The sequence below is a fragment of the Lactuca serriola genome, chromosome 9 (genome assembly GCF_051521515.1).
Source record: "Lactuca serriola cultivar US96UC23 chromosome 9, Lser_US96UC23_V15, whole genome shotgun sequence".
NCBI classification, from domain to species: Eukaryota; Viridiplantae; Streptophyta; class Magnoliopsida; order Asterales; family Asteraceae; genus Lactuca; species Lactuca serriola.
Genome location: NC_136416.1, coordinates 190386375 through 190409071, shown reverse-complemented (window position 1 = coordinate 190409071; position 22697 = coordinate 190386375). Strand labels below are relative to the sequence as shown.

Genomic DNA, 22697 nt, shown 5'->3' with positions numbered 1-22697 from the left:
GAGGTCATGTGATAGCTTATGCATCGAGGCAGCTAAAGCCTCACGAGGCGAGATATCCCACGCATGACTTAGAGTTGGGGGCAGTAGTGTTCGCTCTCAAGATTTGGCGTCACTACCTGTATGGGGTTCGATGTACGATATACACGGACCATAAGAGTTTGAAGTATTTGATGGATCAACCCAACCTAAATATGCGTCAGAGGAGATGGTTGGATGTGGTCAAGGATTATGACTGCGAAATCCTATACCACCCGGGCAAGGCTAATGTGGTAGCCGATGCATTGAGCCGCAGGGCGGAGAGCACTTCATTGCGAGATGTATGTCTGAGACTGACGGTGATGACTCCGGTATTGGATGCTATTCGGGGGGCATAAGCCGAGGCTGTGAGATCCGAGATGCAGAAGAAAGAGCGGGTCATTGGGTTAATTTCAGAGTTCGTTAAGGATGGACGAGGACTTCTGACGTTTCAGGGTCGGATTTGGGTACCATTCGTGGGCGGTACGCGTGCTACTTTGATGGAGGAGGCTCACAGATCGAAATTCTCGATCCATCCCGGTGCTACAAAGATGTATTTGGACTTGAGGAAGGAATACTGGTGGCCTTGTATGAAGAGAGACGTCGCCTGGTTTGTTGAGAGGTGTTTGACCTGCCGTAGGGTTAAGGCCGAGCACCAGAGACCACATGGTAAGTTGCAGCCTTTGGAGATTCCTGAGTGGAAGTGGGAACAGATTACTATGGATTTCATCACCAAATTGCCGAGAACTGCCAGAGGAGTCGATGCAATTTGGGTGATTGTGGATAGATTGACGAAGAGTGCACACTTCCTTGCCATCAGCGAGAGTTCATCAGCGGAGAAGTTGGCGGAGTTATATGTGAGAGAGGTGGTATCTCGGCATGGAGTGTCGATCTCGATTGTTTCGGACCGCGATGTACGCTTCACTTCCAGGTTTTGGAAGAAATTCCATGAGGAGCTGGGTACTAAACTGCATTTTAGTACCGCATACCATCCCCAGACAGACGGTCAGAGCGAGCGAACGATTCAGACACTGGAGGACATGCTTCGAGCGTGTGTGTTAGACTTTGGGGGTAGCTGGGATGCGCATTTACCTTTGGCAGAGTTTTCCTACAACAACAGCCATCATTCGAGCATTGGTATGCCACCTTTTGAGTTGTTGTATGGTAGGAGGTGTCGGACCCCCATTTGCTGGGGAGAGGTGGGACAGAGAGTGATGGGCAGTACAGAGATTGTACTCCAGACGACAGGGCAGATTCAGCAGGTTAGACAGAGGTTATTGACCTCCCAGAGCCGACAGAAGAGTTATGCGGACAGACGCCGGTCCGAGCTTGAATTTCAGGTTGGCGACTTCGTTCTCTTGAAGGTTTCTCCTTGGAAAGGAGTGATCCGGTTCAGGAAGAGGGGCAAGTTGGGGCCCCGGTTCATAGGTCCATTTCGTGTGATTGCAAGGGTAGGCCGGGTAGCTTATCGGTTGGAGTTGCCAGCAGAGTTGGGACAGATCCACAATACCTTTCACGTATCGCAGTTGAGGAAGTGTATAGCCGATGAATCGGCAGTGGTTCCACTAGAGGATATTCAGGTGGATGCGAGCCTGAATTACGCCGAGAGACCAGTAGCTATCAGGGATCGGAAGATCAAGGTTCTGAGGAACAAGGAGGTACCTCTGGTGTTGGTTCAGTGGCAACACCGGAAAGGATCGGAGATGACTTGGGAGCCGGAGCGTGAGATGCGGGAGCAACATCCGGAGTTATTTGCAGAGTGAGACTTCGAGGGCGAAGTCTAGTCCTAGTGGGGGAGAGTTGTAACAGCCCGGAATTTCAGGTATTTTTATAATATTGTTTTGGGGTGTTTTAGGAGGGGACTCGGCGAGTTGGAGCCAGACTCGCCGAGTAGGACCACAGACTGGGTCGCGGGTTCGCGACTGGACTCGACGAGTCCATTATGGACTCGGCGAGTCTGCGCTGTTCAGCGGAAACCCTAGCCGTTTGGTTTTGGAACGTATATAATGCACTTATAGGCCGTCATTGTCCGTCTTTAGTCGACTGAGAAGAACCCTAAACGGCTGTGGGCATCTAGAGCAAGATTGAAGGATATTAGGGCCTTGAAGAAATTGTTGTGCAAGGAGGAGAAGAGTTTTGGCTAAAGGAACAGCAAGGGATTCGAGTTCTGCGGTTTGGGGACACAGAGAGTGCGTTATTCAGGTAATATTTCGGATCTTTTCTGTTATGTTGATGTGTGCATGGATTTAGGGTTATGGAACCCATTTGGGGATTAGATGGATTAGTACCTTGTTACCCAAACAACTATAACCCTGTATTAGGACCTTTAGAGGTCCAGAAGGTCCCATGCTTGTGTATTTTGGGATAATACGTATCTCAGGAAGCAGTTTGATCGACTGCATGGCAGGGACTCGCCGAGTCCGACGAACAGACTCGGCGAGTAGCTTGGAGATTGAATGGAACTCGTCGAGCTGTTCTTCAGACTCGGCGAGTGGAGTCGGGGTGGCCCCGCGATTCTTCCACGAGGATCTCGTCGAGCCAAGAGGGATACTCGACGAGTAGAAAGGGAACATCAGGGAAAGTTGGGGAGGACGTCTAGACTCGCCGAGTCGCCTTTGCACTCGCCGAGTCCGGTCAAGTTGACCGTTGACCGTTGACCAGAGTTGACCTACATGTAATTTCTTAGGGTCAGTTGTCTTGAAAGATAAAAGTATTAATAATGGATATATGATATTATAGGGAGTCTGTAGCTCGGCGGATCGAGTGCGAGTGATTTCAGGAGTCGCTAGCTTTCATTACCCGCAAGGTGAGTCTTCTCACTATACTGTACCCGGAAGGGTTTGACTGTGTGACTGGAAGGTCGGATATGATTTGTGTTATACGTGCTATAAATGGTAAGGTATTTGCTATGCGTGCTATATGTGTTAAGATTAATGTATTAATTGTTGTATATGTTTATGGGCCGGAAGGCAATATGTTATGGGCCGGAAGGCATTATGTTATGGGCCGGGAGGCAATATGTTATGGGCCGGAAGGCGATTATCTCAAGGCCTGGAAAGGCGTATATGCGTAAGTAGTATATTGGGGAACTCACTAAGCATTTATGCTTACAGTTGTCATGTATGTGTTTCAGGTACTAGCGAGGACCGTGGGAAGGCGCCGGCATGACGCATACACACTGTTGATGTTTTGAGATCTTGGGGATTTTATGATTGTATTTTGATATGAAATTTGGAATAATTATATTTGGTTGAAATAATTCACTTTATTTTAAATGAAAATTTTGTTCGAAAATTTGTGTTGTTACATCACGGTTTTCGGATGATTTTTCGACCCAAACATAAAAGTTTGGTCGTGAACTTCTAAGACATGAGGTGTTTGCGGTTTAGAAATTTCAAATCCCGAGACGACACTTTCTTTCACCCGTTCGTTTAAAGAATAATATTATAATAATCAAACGAAATTTAAATTTGCTAAAAATAAGTAATAATGTAATTGACATATAAATCTAAGTGATTGACTTTTAGGGTTTGACCGAATGAAAATTTCGAGTTGTCATACGATACGTATTGAACTTTAAATTGAAAAAAAAAAATCATTTGTTTTGAATGAGGAAATCACTTAAAATTGATCAAAATCCATTCAATTTAATATTAGTCGTGATCATGATTTTTTAATGTATTTTGTTGTTTGCAATGTAAACACAATTAACTTTAGAGCATTGGGTATGGGCCGGTATTATAATGTCTTCTTACATGTCACATCAACCTTAACACCACCATAACACCATGTAGGAAATGGTGTTCCAATGTTATAACTTGTTAAGAGGTAGAAAAATGTAGAGAGAGAAAGAGAGAAAGATGAAGAAAAATGATTTTGATTGGTTCTTATTCTCATTTTGATATGTTGTAACGCCCACAAGATGCAACACAACGAGAAAGGGGGGCGGTGTACAACGAGATGCAACGCCGTTTTGAGCGTCGACATCGGCCACAACGAGTCTCAACGAGACTCATACCTTACACTCTTAGGGATATTTGTCGCCTCATCTCCAAATATTCATAATTGAAAATATGGCTAGAACAATAATAGAGACCAAGATTGCAAATAGTTTCTTTAAAACTCTTAATATGTTTCACTTTATCCTCTACACTTTTAACACTTGCTAAAACTTTCCTATAATCTGCTTTTTCATTAATTTCTTAATACTTGCATGCTATTTCAAGTTATTACAATTTATGTTTTGTGTGTGAAAACTGTCCCCAAGCATAAGATTCTAAATTGAATAACTATAATTGTCACGGATCTACAGATCAAACATGACTACATCTAAAGTTTTTAGAAATTTATAATCAATTTGTAGTTTTTAATTTTTAATTTATGGTATATAAGAAAGTTTTTAGAAATTTATAATCAATTTGTAGTTTCTAGGTTTTAATTTATTGTGTTGTATTTATTTATTTTTATTATATTATATTTATATTTAGCTTTTTGTATATCAATATCATTTCTATGATTGATTGTATTTTTTTACACTTTATTGAAATTTATATTATGTTTATAAATCATAATTATATTAAATATCTTCACATACATAACATATATTGGATTTTAAATAAATAAATATATATTAATTTTAAATAATCAATACAAAAGTCTAAAAAAGTAAATCTTATTAATTTAATAAAATTTTATAAATATTTTCCTATGTTTCTCACGGGTTGTAACCTGGTATAATAAATGAACGAAATGAAATGAAACTGTGATTAGGGAAACGTTGAAAAAAAAATCATAAATTAGAGAAGATGAAGAAATTTTAGATTAGGAAGTTTACACAATTTTTTTCACTAAAATCGATAAATAACATATTTCTCAAAACTGGAGGACCAGAAATACAAATTGCTAATAGATGAGAGGCCGTTGGTTTATTTTTCATTCGACTGGTGCGACCAAGCTTCGAATCCGATCACCAACCACCTGTATCGGCCTGAAAGGATTTGCTCGTTCAACAATTTTCAAATTTCTGGGGAACAACAGAAAGAGAAATAGAGTGCGAGTGCAAGAAATAGATATACATCCTTATACAAAATCGAGTATTCAGCAAATGTTCGATCTTGCAAAATGAGAATTCATCAAAATTAAATGGCGTCGTCGATTCAGGGAAGCGACGGTGGTTGGGTGGAAAGAAGACCGAGACAACTTGGTGGAATTTCTGATGCTCTCTCCATCGCTTCCGACCTCGGTTTCTCTGTTCGATCCCCTCCATCCAAGGTACGTGATCATGAAATTTAGTTGATTTATCGCTTTTAGGGTTCATGTATCTGCAATGCCCATGGATTTCGTAGCACTTTTTACTCAATTTACTCGGATTCAGGATCTTATAAGTTGAATATTAATCGTATAGCTTTTCATCATCAAAGTCGGTATCGATTTCAACCTTCATGAGAAAATCGGTGCCACTGTCCTATATTATCATTTCTAGGGTTCCAATGTTGTGATTCCACTTTTATATGATACTGTTTGAAGCGGAAAGATTGACTTTCAAAAATATTACAATGAGGATTTTTCTTTATTCATCCATGAAATATAGAAATTTTGCGTTCATGGGGTCCAATCGTTGTGTTCTTTTATTTTAATAAAAAATCTGATCATTCTGATGATGTAAAAGCTACTTACAAGTTACAATAGCTTTTAAGGCTATCTGGAGTGGATGTAAATCCACGCGTGAGTTTTCTATGTGGCACACCAACTCACTCGTGAATACCGCCCCGTGTACCGGTGGTTTGGGTGTGGAGTGATGTCTGGTGGATAGGAAGACGGATGAAGACGGGCCTTTTGATTGGTGCATTCATTTTTCCCTCACATCGGTCATTCTCTTTCTCTCTCTTCTTTTTCCCTCTTCACCACCAACCCACCGGTGAACACCATTCCCATAGCCTGGTGGGTTGGTTGTTGAATAATAAAAAATCTACGTGTCATTCTTCTCACACACAATCCACCCGTGAGGATACCACATAGCCTAAGGCTATATGGAGTGGTCACTACAAACTTACCGGAAAAGTGACGCCACTTCTGCGCCACGTCACCTTCACCACCAACCCACTCCACTATGGAAATGGTCACCACTAACAACATTCATTTTTATATTATTTTTTTATTTTTTTACCATTTTGTTAAATAAATAAAATATTAAATAAATAACATTTTATAAATAACATATTTTATATTAATTAAAACCACATTACATAATTTAAAACATAGAAAATTAAAACTAAAATACTAAAAAAAACATAATCCATACTTAGAAAATTAAACCTAAATTATTAAAAAACATCAAATCTAGTTGCGATATTGATCGAGAACTTCTTGTTGAATTTTCATAAAGATCCTTAAATTTTCCGGGTCGAGATTGGGTTGCGGCACTGTGTCTACGATTTGAAGATTGGTGAGTGCCAATTGTCGCCGGCGTTGCTCCTCCGTTGAAATTTTTTTCTGAAAAATGTAGAGTTTTTTCGATTTTCTCCGCTAATACGTCCTCGTTGGTTGATTTCCCGCTAGACGAAGCTCCCTTTCTCGCTTTGTCCCTACCCGGTGGTCGACGAAGATGGACGTCCGATGGACCCTCCCCCTCGGTGGCGTCGAACTCATCATTGAGGTCGAGGTTAGCACCGATCTCCGACTCGGACGTTCTCGGCCTTTTGTTGGAACCGGTGGTAGATCCCGAATGCGCCGTTTCCGGATAAAGGACCCATTTTGGGCCATTGCGACAAACTTCCCACGCTTTTTGGTTACCAAAAGGTTTACCATTGTTGGTAATTTTGTATTGGTGCAACGCCGTTGACAAAATGTTGAAATCGTTGCTACCACTTCGATGCATATTTTTTAAATTGTCAAATACGTCGTTAAATTTGGTACACGTTGCTCTAAGATCGCGCCATTTAGCATTGACTGAATCATATGTCTGGCTCGTTTGCCTTCCCAATAACGCGTGGAAGTAATCTAAAATACGATTCCAAAAACTTTGTCCCGATTGTGCGTTGGCGACATCCCCGTCTTGTGATATGGCAATCCAAGCTTTAACTAAAGTCGCCTCCTCCTCCTCGGTCCATTGGGTGTTTTTCTTCTTTGTTGAATCTTTTGATTTTTTTTGCCTTCTACGACTTGGTTGTGTTTCTTGGACCCGTTCGTCGTCATCTTCATCGTCGAGGTTTACGTGTTGAGATTGCGATAATGGAACTTGAGATGGTTGTGAACTTGGTTGTGGCTGTTGGAAAGTTTGGGGCTGAAATCGCGGAAAAGGTTGTTGTTGAAAGGGTTGAAATTGGGTTTGAACAAATTGTGGTTGTGGTTGTTGTTGGTAGTAGTGTGGGTGGTATGAAAGATTGGTAAATAAAGGTTGTTGTTGAACGGGGGATGATAACAATTGCATATAGCCAATGTTTGCTAACGGATCATTTGGAGTATTTGGGGTGTTCGGGGAGGGTGAGTTATTTTGGTTTGGATCCATGGAAGAAAGTGTATTTTTTGAATAAGAGTATATGTGTTTGTGCTCAAAGTTTGGTGTGTGTTTGAAAGGTAAAATATATGTTGATATATATAGAGAATTGTTAGTAATTAATTAATTAATTAATTTTTTTTATACAAACGGTCAATAAAGCAACGGTCAAAAATTAACACCCAATCAAATCCATCGTCTTCAGCTCCACGGAACAAGACACTCACCAGAAGGTGGGGCGATGTTCACGCGTGTCAGCCCCCACGCGTCTTTTCCCCTACCACTCCTAATAGCCTAAGGGCTTTTAAAAGCTTTAGTTTTTGAGATTTAATTTTTGTTATTAATTGTTTGCAGAAGTTATCATTTAGCAATGATAAAAAGTGTGAGGACTTTGTAAGACTATTGCACGAACTTACCATCGTACAAAGGAAAATTACAGATCTGCATGTGGAACTTCAAGGTCGAAAGGTGATGTAATTATGTAAACATGTTTTTTTTTAAAACTTATTGTGGTTTCTAATTTTAAATTTTATGTTCAAATGTAGTTAAACATGTTATGTTTTAACAAATAAACTGGTTTTTTTTTCTGTAAAGGAAGATATGAATGTCTTGCACTTGACGCATGTGAGTGAAATGGAAAAAAAGATAGAAACTTTAGCAAGGATCACTCGTATATTGAGAGGTGTAATCCAGAATAAGGTAATTAACACCATTTAATAAAATTCTCCTTAATAAATGAAGGTTTTTTTGCACATGTCAATCTCTCGTGAGTTTTGACACTTGTCATTTTGTGGTATTTTTAAAATAAATATTATCCACTTGTCAATTTTTGATTTGTTTCAATTTTTAAAATTAAAGTCATATATATATATAATATATATATATATATATATATATATATATATATATATATATATATATATATATAAAGTATTAAATATCATATATATGATATTAAATTGCAATAAATACATTTTTTCATTTCTTATTTTAAAGTTGTATATTAAAAAATATTTTTTGTTTACACTTTAATGTTTAATCTTTTTTAAATCAACCCGTGTAATACACGGGTCTCACACCTAGTATTAAATATATGACATTTGCAATGTTTGACCTTTTTTTTCTTCCACTTTTGTATTTCTTGATTTGACTAACAGGATCGTATTTTAGCCCGTCTTCATCAACCATATCCCGTAGATTGCATTCCCGTGGAAGCAGAATATCAGGTTAGACAAAACATAATAGAACAGGTTGTATTGTTGACTAGGCATGAGACTGATGTCAATAAGACACCCAAAAAGGTAGCACAAGGTGTGACAGAGATTGTCTCTCCTCTGTGGAAAAGAAAAGCCCTAGAAAATTTGTCTAATTCAGTTTGGGTATTATTTTTTCTCATTTTGAGTTTATTGTTTATTGTTTTTTTTATAATAAACAGAAACAATTCTCGGAACTATTAATGATGGCTGCTAGTGATTATGGTACTTTAACAACATCGGTTTCTGATCTCCACTGGGCTGAAAACTTTAAGGAACCACCGTCTATATGGAGGGTATGTTTATAGATTTTTTTTCTTATTAAGTGTTGTCTGAATAAATAATATTTAAAAACATTTGAGAAAATATGACATTGTGAAGAAATGTAAAAAAAAATGTAAAAAATGTTGACTTTAAGTTATTTTCCTAATTCTCTATAAAGTCATTTTTGTGGTAATGTCAGAAAGAAACACTCTTAAGTCCATTAAATAAATAAATAAAACATTTTTAAGTCCATTAAATAAAAATAAAAAAAACACTCGAGATCATGGTTTATGTTAGGGTTAATGTTATAAACAGCTAACGAAATATATTTTTTTTCACAAAACACCATTTAATTTAAACTACCATCAGAAGGTACGCATGAATTTTGTGTTCACTTATTTTGATGGTTTTTCGTGAACAAAACGTTTCAGTTGCTTACGTTCTGATGGTACTTTAAAAAAAACGATGGTGTTTTGTTAAAAAAAACAAATAGTTTGTTACTTATTTATGATATTAAACTTTTATGCTATGAACAGGAGATGTTGCGTCCAATTCCTGTGGCATTGGTGTCATGTACGAGGTACTTTGAAGCAATTACAGCTATGAGAGAATCTTTTGTGACACTTCAAAAGATGAGGGCGGGCCCATCCCAATCATCGAGCAAATATGTGTCTCGTAGAACATCGCCAACAGAATCAGAATGCGTGACTCCGAGGTCATCGGCAAATGATTTGGATCTTAGAATTCCGTGAATTCATAGATTTGAGAAGGAAGAAAGAGAAGATGAAAATAATACAGATGATACGAGTGAGAGAAGATTGTCTTTGTAAAAATCAAATGACTATAAATAAATTTCTTGAATTGTTTCATCGGTTTTGGGTTTCGTATAGACAAAACTGTAAATTTGGTCCCTGTGTTATTCAAAAAACTTTGGATAGAGTCCAAAAAGTTTTCAACTTGCATGGATTGTCCAAAATCAAGAATTTCCTTTGGTTTTGGTCTTTGGAGAACTTGAAATGACTCTTTTACCCTTTTCATTTGTTTTTTCTATTTTCTTTATTAACTTAATTATTTAAATATTTAGAAAATAATAAAAAATAATATACCCACCCCACCTTATCACTCCATCGATAACCCCATCTCTCTCTCTCTCTCTCTCTCTCATAAACCAATAGAGAACATAAATCCCACCTTCATAAAAATAACCCCAAATCGACTTCATCATCCTGAAATGCAAGGAGAAAACCCTAAATTGGTGGTGGTGGGTTCAAATTTAAGAGACCATTGAAGCCCTTCTTGGTTTATTTCTTGATTTTTCGGCTGTTGAGGAAGTTGTTGCTGCTTCTCTATGTCGTCACCGACGAATGAAGAGGAAGGGGGAGAAGATGAGTTGTTGTTGTTTACTATGGTTAGAGGTGCAGTGACGGTGGTGGTGGTTTGTTGAAGTTGACAGCGGCGGACGAGGATGGAGCATTGGAGCTCAGCCAATAGAACCAAGACGAAGCCAAAAACCACAGCAAGACAGACCACAAGGACCAGGGTTAACCCCATCATCAAATCGGATGCACCCATCATCATTTTTCACACTTTGTATGTGAAAGAATGTGGGAATGGGGAGTATCACCATTGAACATTGTGGTAATAAATGGCAGACACAAGGTTTTGACAATAAAATGGTGGTGGGGTGAACCTAAAGAAGGAATCTTGATTCTTTTAAGGTTACGAGGATTGTTGAGGGGAATACGGTTCGATCATTAAGATGTTTTTTGTGAAAATGTCATGACGATAATTATAAGTTATAAGAAAGAAGAATTTTGAATTAGATTGTACAGATCCAGGATTCAGTCAATGGAGTCAGAGAACCGTGAAGGAGAATTCATGGATGGTACAAATCCAGGTTTAGCAAATCTTGTTTTTTAAAACAATCTTCATATTGTTATTGTGATGTGTGTTTCTTCAATTTCAATTTTGACTCGGTGAACAAAAACACAGGTGTAAATAATGGGTTTCTTTTTATTTCAATTTCAATTTTGGTTGTGTATATTTGTCTCTTCAATTTCAGTTTGATTTTATTTTTGGTTGTGTATGTGTGTTCCTCCTGATTTCGATTTGAAGGGCTTCAATGGTTTCGATGTAGTTGTTTGAAAGATCTGTGTACGTATGTGTTTATATCAGAGAGAGGGAGAGAGAGGTTACCTGTGGAATGATAGGGTGGGGTGGGGTAGGATTTTATTTTTTATTATTTTCTAATTATTTAAATGTTTAAGTTAATAAAGAAAATAGAAAAAACAAATGAAAAGGGTAAAAGAGTCATTTCAAATTGTTGAAGGACCAAAACCAAAGGAAAATATTGTTTTGGACCATTCATGCAAGTTGAAAACTTTTTAGACCTTATCCAAAGTTTTTTGAATACTACAGGGACCAATTTTGTAGTTTTGTCTTTCGTATACCATTAACATTTTACAAAAGAGTTAATCAAAGTTATTGGGTTTTCTAATTCCTTTTCGAAATGGATAACCTCCATGTTGAAGTTTTGTGAGATTTGAACCCGAGACATATTCTATTTTGGAGCGATTAAATCACAAGAGAGGGACTCAAAAAGGCATAGGAGAAAAGATTCATGTGTAGATGCTTTGATAGTAGAGATCCAAAAAAATAAGAAAATGATTACTAATGCTAAAAATAAATAAAATTTGCCGTATAGTGGATATCTAATGTCAATATGGAAACTTCTAGACTTCTCCATGAGTTCCAACACATTAAAAACAAAATAAGAATTAGACAATAATTTATTGATGTCAAAAAGCACTCGTTATAAATTTCAAAATTGTAGTAGTAAAATTAGTTATTACAGTAGTTTTTTTTTAGTAATTAATGTATCATGTATAGTAATATTTAATAATTAATTTTTAGGTGACATTTTTTTTTTATAAAAGTAACATATAAATGTATACTTGTCACATGGGATACACTAAACATTTACATCATGTTTTTTTTTTCACTGCTCAAAGGGCAAAGCTATGTTTTAGGTGGGTTCTAAAACCCACCTAGTTTTATAAATCGTATTACAAGTTATATACGAAAAAAATAAGATATATTTTACAATTTTTAATGACTTACCTAATAATATTTGACAAAATAATAAAAGAAATAGAAGATTTATATTTAAATTTGCAACGCAAATAGTTATAGAAAAACATAAAAAGTAACACAACTTCTTCCACATTGATAGTCGTAGAAAATGAGTGTTTCAAATGAATTATTTAAAAAAAAGACCCAAATATTAAGTAATTATTTATTTTTGCAAAAAATCCAGCTATAAGGATCAATTAGGTCGACTTTTGTTAGTTTTTAAGGTGTTCGATCAGTCCGATTGAACATTGTTTTTATCAAACCGGTTGTTCTTTTATCGGTTTGACGCGTGACCTGACATAGTAGTTGGAGTCGAGTTACCTGACTTCACTTAATTAGGGAATCATATTCTTTTGTATTATAGATTCGTCACTATTGCCGCTACTTAAAGTCTCTAACCATGTACAAGCAAAAACCTAGCAATCCATGTCGTTAGTTTGTTGGTTACACTTTTGGCAAATTGAATCTTAAAATTCATGCTGGTGTACTTCCAAAATTAGCTTTGAAAGATTGTAATATTTTCTAAATTTTCTCATTAAGGTCTTCCAAAATCAAGTTGTCATAAAGTATGCCTTCATGTCCATAGCATCAGTCACGCAATATGTATTGTTATAGCTAACAGAAAGAATACATATATTATATATAATGATGTAAAAATTAAATTTTGAAATCTAAATTAATATAATAAATTTTGTGAATATGAAAATATACTTTCCAAATCAACATTAGCCCGATCCACATGCAAAGTCTTGGACCCATTTGCAAATAGGATCAATGTTTTCTTGTTAAAATACCTCCACCTTTTGTCGGGAAGTTTCTATCTAATAGTAAAAGACTATACATATTGATATGTTTTTTCTATAAATAGGAGATGTTTGATTATTCATCGATCCATTTATTATATTTTTTAATTTAAAACACATAAGATTACTTACTGGAGTTTTTTACTTTTTAGCCAACCATGTTGATCTTTAGGTTCGTTGTCGCATAAAATATGCATCCATAAGTCAATAACTCATGAAAATAAGTTGCATATTTTGTTAATACTTGAAGACAAAGGGTTATTCAACATGTGTTCCACGTGCACAAAAACCACGTGTATTCCAATTCTTCCCCTTTTCCTTTCATATTTAGAGAGAGAAACACACACATACATGTGAAAGAGAGAGAGAGAGAGAGAGAGGAAAAACGAAGTTACCGTTCTTTATTCATCCATTCACGAAGGAACATGATGAATTATTGAATTTGAATCGCATAGTTTCATATCATTCATGCTTTCAATGGCTGCTTCGATATGTGTAGCCTGATCCTTCTTTTTGTTACCATGTTCGATGGTGTTTATTTCGTTTGTTCTTCCGATTCCGCGCAATGACATAGTTATTCGATTAATAACTCAATTCCCTTCACGATTTTTCAATCAATATGTGCGTGCATTACGTCTCTGTAATTGTACGTTTATCACCTTTTCGTCATTCTTCTTCGAATTTGTTCATATACTCGATCAGGTTCTTTATTCAATTTTGTTTCTTGTTTGCAGGGGTTAAACCGTGGTTTACATGGGGAGATGCAAAAATGTTGGATACTTTTTTCCTTTAAATAGTTTTCAAATTGGGTAATCAACATTCTCAATTCGACCTATACTTGATTTCATACTTTTCTGTTAGGGTTTTGATCTGGTAATTTACGATTCTAATTATCATATCATTGTTTGCTTTTAGGGATTTGCAATCATATCTTTCTGATCTTACCCTTTTCTTGGCGCCTGAAAGCAAGACATTTTACATACTGGTGGACAATCGACCATGGCTGGAAGATTTAGTCTCTGGTCCTGCACAGATATGGCAATTAATGGTTACAAAGGTTAACAATTCTCTTAATCGAATTAGCTATTTAACTATTAAGTAAATTTTCACTACTTAATGATTCAAGATTCTTTCTTTTGATTACATATTCAGTCCAGAATGTCCCCTTTTGCAATTACAAAAGGTCGAAAGGATAATAAAGATGATCCAGTGTTCAATGATCTCAACTATTGTTCAACACCATCAAACCGAGCTCAAAAGTTGAAAAGATGGTTGTCAATGTCAACACTTTCAAAAAAGAGGGTGTTGCTACCTGTAAAGAAACTCAGGAGTTCCTTAGTTGAAAACAGCAAATTGCATAGAACCCTTTATGGATTTATTGTTTTTGAAGTTGTGTGGAAAGATATTCGTGGTGTCAATTATTTAAATGAATTGCAGGTATTTTCTTTACCTATTTCTGTATTTTTCATTTTTTATTAATGGTGGACAAATGTTTTTAAGTGTGTTTATGCAATATGAGCAGACTGATACGTGTCTTGCTTTAGAGGCTAAATCCATGAGAAGATGGGAATTCGATAGTATAGCTCAAGCTGCTAAATGCATAACTTTATGGCTTCCGGGGACTCCATTTGAACGTCTTCTCTTGGAACAACATCTCAATTCTATGATAGGTAAACATTCACAATTCAAATACATCTCATCTTATGAAATGACCATTTTACCCTTACACAAACATATTTATTTCCAGGAGAAGCATTTCATGATGCGGGTACCGATACCCCTAGCACATGTAGTTCAAGTGATGACGAAAACATCTCAAAAATCGAAGTATTATCAGAAGATGATAATCCATGTAGTCCAAATCACTCAGAAAAATTAGAAGATCAAACAAATATTTCAAACACACCCCCTCCAAATATCAATAACGACGAAAAAACCCCATATCCCGAAATAGAAGACCAAACAAATATTTCAAATACACCCCTTACTGATACCGACAATAACAATGACAATAACAATGACAATGATAATGACACTGACACTACCAGCTGTCAGATACCCTCTCCATCTCCAAGCGAATGTGTAGAATCAACAGACCCTGATCAATACATAGACGTACTATTATTATTCCGTTTTAATGATCTTCACCTTCCATTTGAATTACGAAAAATAATAATGTCGGATTTAAGATTACTTACATTGTTAGAAGCCGGACTTCCATCTTGGGTTATTTTTTTCCAATCTTACCCTGTATTTTGTCATCTATATCGACCATGGATGTGTCCTTTAGCACGTGCGTTGTATGTTGCGATTTCGTTTGTAACGGTTGTAATTGGCTTCTATGACTTGTACAAAAACGTACCACTTCTTAAAGCAACGGCTTCACGTTTGTTTGGACCTTTGTTTGATTGGATTGAAACATGGGAGATGGTGTCTAGGATTAAGTATTTGGGTACGATGTTGTTTTTGCATAATGCGGAGAAAGCTATCATGTGGTTTTTGATGGTGACGAGGACGATTCGGTCACTTGTTTCGGTTCTTACGCAACCGTTGGTTGCACCGGTTCTTTTGATTTTGGATGTTTTGTCGCCGTTGTGGAACGTTGTTATTGAATTTGGTGATGGGTTGTTTTCAATTGTTGGGATTCTTCTAGAAACTTCTTGGAATCTAGTTGACAGTCTTGTTGATGTTCTTTTGCTTCCGATTTGGTACATCTCGTCCGTTGTTTCCAATTTTGGTAACGTACTTTTTTATTACATTTTGGGAAATTATAGAAAAAAACATTATGTGTTGGGTAATTTTGCACTTTAATCATTTATATTTATTATATGATGTGACATGTAACAAATTGATCAACCAGTAGCATAATTTTGGGTCATTTTGTGCTACCGATAGAAATAGCGGTCAATTTGTTAAATGTCATATCATATAGTGATAATTTTTGTGATTGTAAAATTCTTTCCAACTAAATCATAAAAATTCAAAAGTTTTTTTTTCCAGTTTAATCATTTTAACATGATATAACATGTCAAAATGATTAATTATGAAAAGTATAAATGAAACCTTATATAACAATTAGGGTTTAAGTCATTTTTTGTCACTTAACTTTCGGTTTTGTGCTCATTTGGTCACTTAACTCTTTTTAAGTTTTGAAAGGTCATCAAAATTTTGGCTTTGTGTTCATTTAGTCACTTAACTTTTGGTTTGGTCACATTTAGTCACCTAACTTTTAAAATTGTGCTCATTTAGTCACTAAACTTTTAAATTTTTTCAAAAGTTTAGTGACTAAATGAGCACAATTTTAAAAGTTAGGTGACTAAATGAGAACAAATATAAAAGTTAAGTGACCAAACCAAAAGTTAAGCGACTAAATGAACACAAAGTTAAAAGTTTAATAACCTTTTAAAACTTAAAAAGAGTTAAGTGATCAAATGAGTACAAAACCAAAAGTTAAGCGACCAAAAATGACCTGACCCTAACAATTACTTGTAAAACCTATATAACATATAAATATGGTTAATTTGGAAAATAAAATGTCTTAATTTTTAATGGTTTGATTGGAAAAAACAAATTATAATTAGTTAAACCGCAAAACTGCCGAAAAAATATATATTTTTTTCTTTTGTAATTTTCCATTGCATCTTTATTAAACTAACACCATGGTTTGAGTGATGTTGCTAATATTTTAATTTTTGCAGCAACAACTGTTATGTCCCCAATATTCTTGTGCCTTTGGGGAGCAATCTATGCACCAATACACCTCATTCTGAAATTATCCAACTTTTTGGGATTTATATATAAATACATGTATAATTTTGTTGGAGGTATATGGCTGTTTGTAAGCAGTTTTGTAAAAGTTGCTTCAACTGCTGAAGCAACTGTGAAAACTTATGAGGTTTCCATGTGGCGCACCCTCTGGAACGACCTTTTTTCTCAGGTGTTTTTTTTTTAAATCTTTTACTTTGTGTTTTACTTATTTTTGTTTATAGAATATACTAATAAGGTTTTTTTACTCATGGAATTATCGTTCTTGTTGTAGGTTTTTCGTGCTATAAAGAGCATTTTATATGGTGTTGCTGCGTTCTTTGCAGCTTGCAATAGACACAGATTAAGGTTAGATTTAGAGAAAAAAAAAATTAATACATTATTAATAATAAGAAGTTTAGTTTTGTTAAAATTAAAAGCCCTTAGGTTTTATCCCCTTTTATTCCTTTCGAAAAAAGTACCAAATAATAGGAGCTTGATTGAAATGCTTTGAAATTGTTTGAATCTGCAGTATATACAACCATTTACGGGAGTTTATACGAAGACTTTATCAGCCTATGCAAAGATCAGAGGTCTTGAATTCTAACAATTTATATTTATTGGAGTTTTGAAAATGTTTTTTTATGATTTTTTTTTATTTTGTTTACAGCCGGAATCGAGGGAACGAAGGATGTTACCTAATAAAAGCACGAAACAGAGTTGACAAAAGCTTATTATAGGTTTATCAAGAATTGTATATTTTGTTGTTATAGAAGAAGATTTAATGATAGGGAGATGTATATATAATGGTTGAATTTGTATATACTGTGTATTCTTTTTTATTTTATAGGAAGATGTAAATATAATGTTAGGTCACTTCACGATGTATCAGTATAAACTTGACTTATTTTATAATACTGAGATAGAAATTAATAGAAAGATAAATACGTAAACAAGACATATATGAGCCATTTTTCTTCCTAGTGTAAAGTCATGTAAGATATATTATTGTAACACGCTCATAAATCAACTGATGGATTCTGTGGTAGATATTCTTTAGCGATTTCTTTAGCTTTGAATTTCACAATTAGAGCTTCTTCAATACCATTTGAGTGCATTAATATTCTTTATTATTCCGTTTACTTATAACTAATCAATCATGTAAACATGTATTGTAGTATTACTTTCTATGCCATAATCTTATTAGCATGTTCTGTTTATCCTCCTTAATGATAATGTAAAAAAAATGGCAACCCGTACCATCTGAGTGGGAGATGCCAACCTGTCTTAGGGTCCATATAAGAGGTCAATTATAAAACACTAGCAATATTGTAGATGTGTTAAAGTTTGAATCATAAACCTTTGTTGTGGAATTCCACCGGCATGATATTGTATATTTATAACTTTATTGTTTAATTATTAATAATGCTTTCAACAATAACTTTTGACTTATGCATTGGAGATTGTTTTTTAAGATACTCTATTTTATTTATTTGACATAATAAATAAGTTTTAGCAATGATTAATTATTATGGTTGCTTTTACATAAAACAAAATTTTATTAAACTGAATTATATATAAAAAAAAACTATGGAGACACGTGAAAAGAAAAACATTTACAAAGAATTTAAATCCATCATTAGGTTTTGCAACCATTCAACCCGATTAACTTTGATTTTAACGTTTTGATAAACATTCATTTAAACAAATGCTTGACAATCCTATAAAAATGCATACATCATTTGCTTTTAGGGCTCAAACAAGACCAAATTTCTACATATCTACACCTAAAGGGTAGTCATACATACAACTTCCAAACACTCTAGACCACTTTCACCTACAACTCTATAAAAATGCATATTTTGGATGTGTCAAAGTTTCAACTCCTATCCAATCAACACCAATTCCGTAAAGGTTCAACTTGTGAAGGTTAAAAAACCAAGACAAGACGCGAACAATGTTTATCACATTATCATACGACCAATATCCTTATAAAAATAACATCATTCGCATAAAAGAAATGATAGATCAAAATACTATTATTAGGAACCTAAACTCTACACGAATGACCATTTGTAAGGATATCTTCCATCAACAAAATCAAAAGGAAAGGTGAGAGAGAATTGTCTTGCATTTAAACCCTTTTTAAATTGAACTCATAGGCCGGGCTAGTGGGATACTATCCACAAGAACCTAAGTGTGAGAAGACAAGAGGCACGCTTTTATGCAAATTCCTTCATTTTTGAGGAAACTCCTAAAATCCCCCATATTGTGATACGGTTATTTCCAACTAACTGAATAATATATTTTTCAAAGTCAACCTTGAAAAGCATGAGATTTTCCTCTTATTTAAGCTATTTCATTTACCATTAGAGGCCTTTCAAGAATCTTAGATAAAAAATCTAAACTTTATATGAAATACAAAAAGCTAATAAGCCTAAAACTTTAACAATGACAAACTAAGGATTCGACGATATAGGAATTTAAGTAACAAATGATGCATTACAAACACCCGGGGTGTGGTTTGAGTCTTGAAACTGCATTACAAAATCTACCGCATCTTTCTCAAGTAAGGACTTGTATCTTTTAACAAAATTAGTGGAAAACTCATCAAACCCTTGTGTCTTTTCACCCCATACGACCACATCTAGAATTTCTTGAGTTGTAAAAGAAGCATCAAGTGAATTAGCCTAAGTCGTAGTAAGGTAAAGCAACATGCTTCTAGTAGCTCGAAGAAATCCATCATATGCCACAAATAAGTTAAAAACAAGCTTTTTACTTGAATAGGCTTTTTAACTATTCACTTTGAAATCCACATGCTATTTCTTAACACATTAGAACATCCATAATAGGGGTTTAGTAAATGTTTTTTTTAAGAAGGGGGTTTTAATAAATATTGAATAGATGATGACTACGATTGAATAGAAGTTTAGCTAAATAGAAATTTAATGGAGTGATGATAATGATTGAATAAAAATTTAACTAAATAGAAATTTAATGAAGTATGAATGATGACATTGATGAAAATTAAATAAGAGATTTACGTAATCATAAAGTGATTCAATGGATTTCATCTTTTCTTTTTCAATTAAATTTCAAATCAAATATAAAAATCCATTAAATTTTATAGGGTTTAATAAAATATAAATATTAAAGAGTATAGTTGCATAAAAAATAAAATCAACAATTAAATTTCAAACCAAATATAAAAATCCATTAAATTTTATAGGGTTTAATAAAATATAAATATTAAAGAGTATAGTTGAATAAAAAATAAAATGATGATTTGACAATCCATTAAACTCTAAAAACTACTTAAAATTCAGTGGATTAGCTTTAATCTTGAACTAACCGTTTACCCGCGCCAAGCGACGGGTACGATTAATATCTTTCAAAAATTAGTTTCTAGAGTTGTTTAGTTATTTTGTGGAAATAATTTACTACATCTAAATAATAATCAGTCAGAGTCATTCTAGCAAATACAAAATTAATTAGAATAAAAAATGAAGAGATATGGTTGTTTACAAATGTGTACAACAGATAATTGATTGTACATTATTAATCGTCAAATACTTCTTTATACACAACATTTAATGTATAGACTTCACTGTCTTTGAATTGTTCGTCCCACTTCACTAATACTTTTGTATTGACACATGATATCCATTTGGACAATGCCACATAAAGTTGGTCATGCGATAAATAGATTCTCGAAGATATATACCTACATTTGGAATTGTTGTCCTGAGCTTTATTCGTGAAACATAATCGAATTGGACATTATTCTCTTTAGCTTGAATCGGAACATGTCATCTTTAAACGAACATAGATAAATCCATGGCAAAAATAACCTTTTTCTATCATGTTGACCAACAACTATTTCGGCATTAATGACATTAAACTGAAAACTTTTACATATCAACCGATTGCTATTGCACAATCCATTTCATGGATCAAGATGCCATAATAGTATTATCGACATCGAACTTTTAAACATAGGTAATAAGGGGTAAACCACTAACAGTGAATGTGTTCAAGAATTACACATGATAGAAGTTATTTATATCGTCTATTGACTTCATCAAAACTATAGTAAATTATGTATTCTTTATGGAATCGGTCGATCAAATAATCATTAATCTCATCGACATTCTCATTTTTTGTGGATAATATTGCTCATGAAATAATATAACCTGATTCAGATCCATTAATTTCCAAGGATAGAAAGATTTTATTTTGTTTTAAGCAAATAATTTTCAAACGACTCTTATTTTTATTTGGACGAATATTCGTTTCAACGTTTAAAGTTTGAGTAGGTGTTTGGTGAATATTTTTTTACACAATATGGTAGTACTCGGGCAATGCAATGATGGCATGGATATATAAGTTAAGGATGAACCTTTTAAGCTAAAAATCGAACTGGAACCGATTAGTGGTATTTGATCAGGTTCTCAGTTACCCTAAATAAGAGGTGATAAATTGTTTCGTTCTGACAGCGACAAATAATTTTATTTGAACAAAGTCTTTTTTTGGAAAAAAAAAATTATTTCAAAAAGATGACATACAATTTAAAGAATACATAATGTTTTGGAAAGTGTCATATGAACAAAGAGAGGAATGAGAGAGTTACAACATGGTAATTTTAAATCGGTTAATGAATATGAACTGAAAGTTTGAATGAAAAAGAACAAAGTTTAGAAAGAAACATATGCAGTTACTACAATTAGAATGTACAAAAAGGAGTGGTAAGTGCCAAGCCTTGCCAAGAATGCCAAACACTACCCTTGTCTCCTGACAAGAACCTCGCCAAACAAGCCTTGCTAGCCAAAAGAGAAAGGAGAGACAAGGGAACGGTGGTTTGTGACCGGTTGACACTAATTTGTTTGTTTTTTTTAAATCAAACTTATTTAAATGACATCATTGTCAATCCCCAACTTTTACAAGGCAAACATATTTTTGTGGAAAATGTTACATGGCTTCAAAAATTCTATGTAACATCATGCTAGCCTCACCATTACTCCCTCTAACCTAAGAGATATAATAGTGAGAGGTGGGAAATGGGAAAGAAAATATCATTTTAGTAAAACTGTATAATCATAAAATAGAAAAATGAAAAAATATAATATTTCTTGTACTAATATACATTTAAGATAATGTTTTGGACAAAAAGATTAATCATTGTTTCTTATCAAAGAACTTAGAGAAAAAAAAATCAATTGCACATGGTATTCAACATTCTCTTTCCCATCAACAATATTATTTCAAGTAATATTGATCAATAAAAATTTAATTAATATTATTTCAAGGAATATTGACATGAAAACTTAATTGCTTCCTAATTTTAATATAGTTACATTTATCAACTTTTATAAATGACGTCTTAACTGGAGGTTTAATTTTTAATTTAGTAATTAACAATTCATTGGGATGATTAGCCCTCCCAATATTTGCTAATACACAGTAAATTCAATTTACCAATTCTTGTGCAACGCAACACGTAACAAAAAAATATTACAAACCTTAATTTTTGGCATCAACAAAAAGATTAGCTTTCCCAAAGTTTTTTTTTGCAAGCTATTGTTTTTCTGATTCTTTAATTAATTCAAACAAAAAAAATTACAGATCGGTGTCTTTTTTTTAAACAAAAAATAACAAAAAAATTGTTTTATAACATTAGTTTTATGCATGTGATAAACATCTTGCAAACATATTTAATTTTTTTTTGTTTGGCAAAAATCATGCTTTCCATTTAGATTTATAAGGCTAATAATATGAGATTAGCATCCAATATACGTTTCCACTTCACATTAAATTAAGATATTCACATGTTTATTAGTTTTGGTTAATATGCATTTAAGGCTATAGTAATAACACTCAACATTGTATCCAATTTTAGTAAGAATTAGTGATGCATAGACAAACAAGTAATACTAACCAAAAATCGAATGTTGAAATCTTCACTTATTTGAACATCAACTATATCTTATACCT

At 34.2% G+C, this 22697-nt stretch overlaps 2 protein-coding genes across 3 annotated transcripts; both read left to right on the top strand.

Annotated features, from left to right (window-relative positions):
* Nucleotides 1-4954: 4954 nt before the first annotated feature.
* LOC145077131 (AUGMIN subunit 2-like) lies at nt 4955-9989 on the top strand. The gene is made up of 6 exons (XM_079022905.1): nt 4955-5286; nt 7865-7978; nt 8105-8209; nt 8668-8736; nt 8946-9059; nt 9564-9989. Exons 1-6 carry the CDS (start codon nt 5158-5160, stop codon nt 9777-9779), a joined length of 747 nt encoding a protein of 248 aa, XP_078879031.1. The 5' UTR covers nt 4955-5157; the 3' UTR covers nt 9780-9989.
* Nucleotides 9990-13309: 3320 nt separating this feature from the next.
* On the top strand, nt 13310-17794 carry LOC145076758 (uncharacterized). Of its 2 annotated transcripts, XM_079022549.1 has the most exons (10): nt 13310-13608; nt 13697-13771; nt 13878-14019; nt 14115-14399; nt 14485-14632; nt 14710-15699; nt 16661-16899; nt 17002-17075; nt 17239-17299; nt 17377-17794. In XM_079022549.1, exons 2-10 carry the CDS (start codon nt 13716-13718, stop codon nt 17428-17430), a joined length of 2049 nt encoding a protein of 682 aa, XP_078878675.1. In that variant the 5' UTR covers nt 13310-13608; nt 13697-13715; the 3' UTR covers nt 17431-17794. The 2 variants fall into 2 exon arrangements, with proteins under 2 accessions (XP_078878675.1, XP_078878676.1); XM_079022550.1 differs by lacking the exons at nt 17002-17075; nt 17239-17299; nt 17377-17794 and having other exon boundaries at nt 14710-15670; nt 16661-16893.
* Nucleotides 17795-22697: the final 4903 nt, after the last annotated feature.